This window comes from Aulonocara stuartgranti (assembly GCF_965226115.1).
Source record: "Aulonocara stuartgranti genome assembly, chromosome: 23".
NCBI classification, from domain to species: domain Eukaryota; kingdom Metazoa; phylum Chordata; class Actinopteri; order Cichliformes; family Cichlidae; genus Aulonocara; species Aulonocara stuartgranti.
This window is the reverse complement of record NC_138958.1, coordinates 35857128-35861589: the sequence shown is the minus strand read 5'-3', so window position 1 is coordinate 35861589 and position 4462 is coordinate 35857128. Positions and strand designations below refer to the sequence as shown.

Here is a 4462-nt window from a genome sequence, read left to right as displayed (position 1 = left end):
TTTGTCTTGCAGCTTCTCACAGCCCCGCTCTCGGCGTTCCCTGCGCAGTTCACCTCCCCAGTCCCTCGGTTTCTTCTGGTTCCATACGTTGTTTTTTCGGCTACCCTCACGGGACACCTTTAGTTATAATAAATTTGCTTTCTTTATTCCCTCCTACCCTGGTGTGTGTGTTCTGCTTCTGGGTCCAGCTTGCGCACGGAACTTCGGTTCATGACAATTAGCTATTTTTTGGGCATGTTTTTGTTTCTAAAGGTTGTTTTCTTAAGTAGCATCTTCCACATTTTCATGTTTGCATTGCTTAAAAATTACTCTAAGTCATAATATACAACTGCTGGTTCCATGCAGAGCCTTAACAAACTGTTGCCTACGGGTTGTAGTTGTGTACTGTTGCCAGGGTCAAAAATATATGAAACACCTGTGGAGAAAACTAAAGTCTTGACTAGGGGTGTCAAATTATCGCGTTAATTGCGATTAATTAATTACAATGCTATTTAGCGCGTTATGTTTTTTAATCTCGTTAATCTAATTTTTAATCTCTTGACGTCATTGATTTTGTATGAGAGTTGCTATGTTATAAAATCCGTTTTTATGTGCTGGGCTCCTTGTGCTTGACTTGTTGGGGGTGGAGTCACGTCGTGAGGTCAAGGTGAGAAGTGGTGATTAGCTTACAGTGTGGATATGGAGGCGCATCTGAGAGTTGTTGGCCCAATGAACGGGAAATTTGTATTTCATAAACGCCCCGACGGCACCATTGACAAAGGTAAAGTGGTCTGCCTAGAGTGTAAGAAGGAGTTTGCTTACCACCGAAGCAGCTCAAGTTTGGCCTATCACCTCAACGCAAAGCACCCAGCCGCGAGTGCAGCAACAGCTAGCAGTGAAGACGTTAGCAATATAGCAAGCCAGAGCAAAGCTTTTCGCCAAACAAAACTAGAGAATACCCCTCGTATGAGCAAGTCTGCGACCGACAGGCTGACTAATGTTATTGCCAAGTGGATAGCGATGAACTGTAGGCCGATAAATATAGTAGAGGACGAAGGATTGACAGAGGTGTTGCAAATTGCGTCCAATGACCCGTCATACAAGCCGCCGTGCAGGACTACAGTAACGACCAAAATCAGCAAAATGTACGACGGCGAAAAGAAAAACAAACTTGAGATTTTGGCGGAGGATTCTCCCAACTGTGTTGCTATAACCGGAGATCACTGGACCTCAGCTGGCAACCACAGCTATTTTGGGGTGACTGGACACTTTATTGATAGTGAGTGGAACCTCAACTCATTTGCACTGACCGTCATGAGAACAGAAACCAGGCACTTTGCTGATAAATGCGCCGAACAGTTCCTCAAGGTAGCAAATGACTGGGGTATTGAAAACAAGATATCCACCATTGGCACAGACAGCGCAGCAAACATGCTGGCTGCTATGAGAGCACTTCCATATGAGCACATCGCCTGCAATGCTCACATTCTCCAGAGGACCATCACGGTATGTCTCGATAGCAGTGGTTTTGTCGGTGTACTGGCAAAGTGCCGCAAGATTGTTGGTCATTTTAAACAAAGCCCTGCGAGTACCACAGAACTTAACCAACAACAAGTAGCACTCGGAAAGAAGAGCGATCAACTTATACAGGATGTACCCACCAGGTGGAACTCGACTCTCGCAATGGTCTCACGCCTCCTATGTAACCGAGAGGCTGTCCAGGCTACGTTGGACCAACAGAACCACAGGTTGGTCTTGCCAACCGAAGCTGAGTGGGCGAAACTGCAGAGGCTGGAGCTCCTGCTTGAACCATGCAAGTAAGTTCAAATAAACACCTTCCCATTTTAATTATATAAACTACTGTTACATGTGTAAAATCAAAATTAATGAACATAACAAGGAACTTTTAAGGACAATTAAATTGGAAATCAGTTACACTTTGATTTAAATGAATCCAGCTAGGTTTATTTAGCAAACCTCTCCACCTCTGCAGGTATGTGACAGAGCTGCTGGGTGGTGAGGCCTACGTCTCTTGCTCTGTAGTGCTGCCTGCTTTTCGCCATCTGTACCGTGTCATGGACATTACTGATGATGATCCTGCCTACGTGGTGAAGTTCAAGAATGCCTTCCAGAAGGATCTGGCAGCACGACGAGCTAATGGCAACGAGATATGGTTCGAGGTGGCCACAGCATTGGATCCACGGTTTAAGGATTTGAAATGTCTTCCAAGAGAAAAGAGGGAACAGGTAGGACAATAAGGTTAAGCTGGACTAATGAGTCCAATTCATTATCAAATCAAACTTTTATTTATTATATGGAACACAAAGTTCTTTACAAGATTAAATAAAAATAAAAAAAAGCACTTAGTTTTAATCACAATCATTCATTCATTCATTCATTCATTCATTCAGGTGTGGACCATTCTGGAGAATATGCTCCAGGCAGCAGAGCCCAGAAGAGCAGATAGTCTCCAGCCCTCCACAGAGGATGATGGACCAGCTCAGAAGAAGAGGAGGAGCGAACTCCTTCTGGGGTCTGACTCTGACTCAGAAGATGGAATTGAGTCTGGAGAGCTGCAGCGCTACAGAGCAGAACCCAGCATCAGTATTGATGACTGTCCCCTGCAGTGGTGGTATGCTCACTCAGGAGTCTATGAAAAGCTGTCAGTCCTAGCACAAAAGTACCTGGCCTCCCCAGCTACCTCTGTACCCTGTGAGAGACTCTTTAGCCTTGCAGGCCACATAGTGCAAAAGTAAAGGGCAGCCTTGCTTCCAGAAAATGTTACCAGGCTGGTGTGTCTTAGCGACTGGCTGAGGAAGAAGAAATGAGACACATGTGGTCAGCATAGCTGCTGTGTCATTTGTAGCCTACTAGAATAGATTGCTTGATGTTCAGCACTTTTTTTTGTGATGGAAGAATACTTTGATGTGCTAACTTGCAGCACTGCAATGTCAGTTTTACTTTTCATTATCTGAAGCAGAGGAATTTCAGTGCTGTATTGCTCAGAAAAGAGCAACTCTGATGTGCTAACTTGCAGCACTTAATTTATTTGATTTGATTTGTATTTATTTTTCCACTTATTTTACAAAAGAATACAACAGTATGTAAATGGTTGCATCTGTTTAACGTTTGTTAAACAATAAATGACTTTATAAAGTCACTTTCTTTGTTATATCAGTCTTTTGGTCTGCCACAATAAGTTGAGGGCTTTCCTCAGCTATTTTTAGGTGAGATTAAAAAAGAGATTAATTAGATCAATTAATTAAAAATCATAATTAATTAATCTCTATTTTTTTTTAATCTCTTGACAGCACTAGTCTTGACATACCAAAGCTTCTTCTTCTGATAAACCAAAGCTCCATCACTAAATACCAGTGCTATTTCATCAGGGCAAGCAAGGCAAGTAGTACATGTCTTATCAAATCCAGAAATACGGATACATTAAAATGTGCCAAAGTAAAGCAATCTCTGTTGTTTCATCTTAGAAAGCACTTTCATAACTGTCTCTACTTGCCTTTATATTAGGGCTGTCAAAGGTAACACGTTAACGTGCGTTAATCCATTGTCACGATTGACACGATTAAAATTTTCAACGCAATTAACCCATCTGGAGCGCAGAATGACTCAAAATCCCTGAAATGTCACTGTCAACGTATTTCGAGCAGTTTGTACAACATTTGTCTATTCTGCGCTCCAGTTAACGCTGTAACATCGACAGCCCTGCTTTATATCTATTTACAGTGGGGAAAAAAAGTATTTAGTCAGCCACCGATTGTGCAAGTTCCCCCACTTAAAATGATGACAGAGGTCAGTAATTTGCACCAGAGGTACACTTCAACTGTGAGAGACAGAATGTGAAAAAAAAAAATCCATGAATCCACATGGTAGGATTTGTAAAGAATTCATTCGTAAATCAGGGTGGAAAATAAGTATTTGGTCAATAACAAAAATACAACTCAATACTTTGTAACATAACCTTTGTTGGCAATAACAGAGGTCAAACGTTTACTATAGGTCTTTACCAGGTTTGCACACACAGTAGCTGGTATTTTGGCCCATTCCTCCATGCAGATCTTCTCGAGAGCAGTGATGTTTTGGGGCTGTCGCCGAGCAACACAGACTTTCAACTCCCGCCACAGATTTTCTATGGGGTTGAGGTCTGGAGACTGGCTAGGCCATGCACTGGCTTCAGCAGCGGAACACGTCTGGCACTGCAGGATTTGATTCCCTGCCGTTGTAGTGTGTTACTGATGGTGACCTTTGTTACTTTGGTCCCAGCTCTCTGCAGGTCATTCACCAGGTCCTCCCGTGTGGTTCTGGGATCTTTGCTCACCGTTCTCATGATCATTTTGACCCCACGGGATGAGATCTTGCGTGGAGCCCCAGATCGAGGGAGATTATCAGTGGTCTTGTATGTCTTCCATTTTCTGATGATTGCTCCCACAGTTGATTTTTTCACACCAAGCTGCTTGCCTATTGTAGA

At 43.0% G+C, this 4462-nt stretch overlaps 1 protein-coding gene across 1 annotated transcript; it reads left to right on the top strand.

The window, feature by feature from the left end:
- The first annotated feature begins 423 nt into the window (after nt 1–423).
- On the top strand, nt 424–3286 carry LOC309701078 (E3 SUMO-protein ligase ZBED1-like). Its single transcript, XM_082525068.1, has 3 exons — nt 424–1796; nt 1973–2225; nt 2391–3286. Exons 1-3 carry the CDS (start codon nt 679–681, stop codon nt 2733–2735), a joined length of 1716 nt encoding a protein of 571 aa, XP_082381194.1. The 5' UTR covers nt 424–678; the 3' UTR covers nt 2736–3286.
- The last annotated feature ends 1176 nt before the right edge of the window (nt 3287–4462 follow it).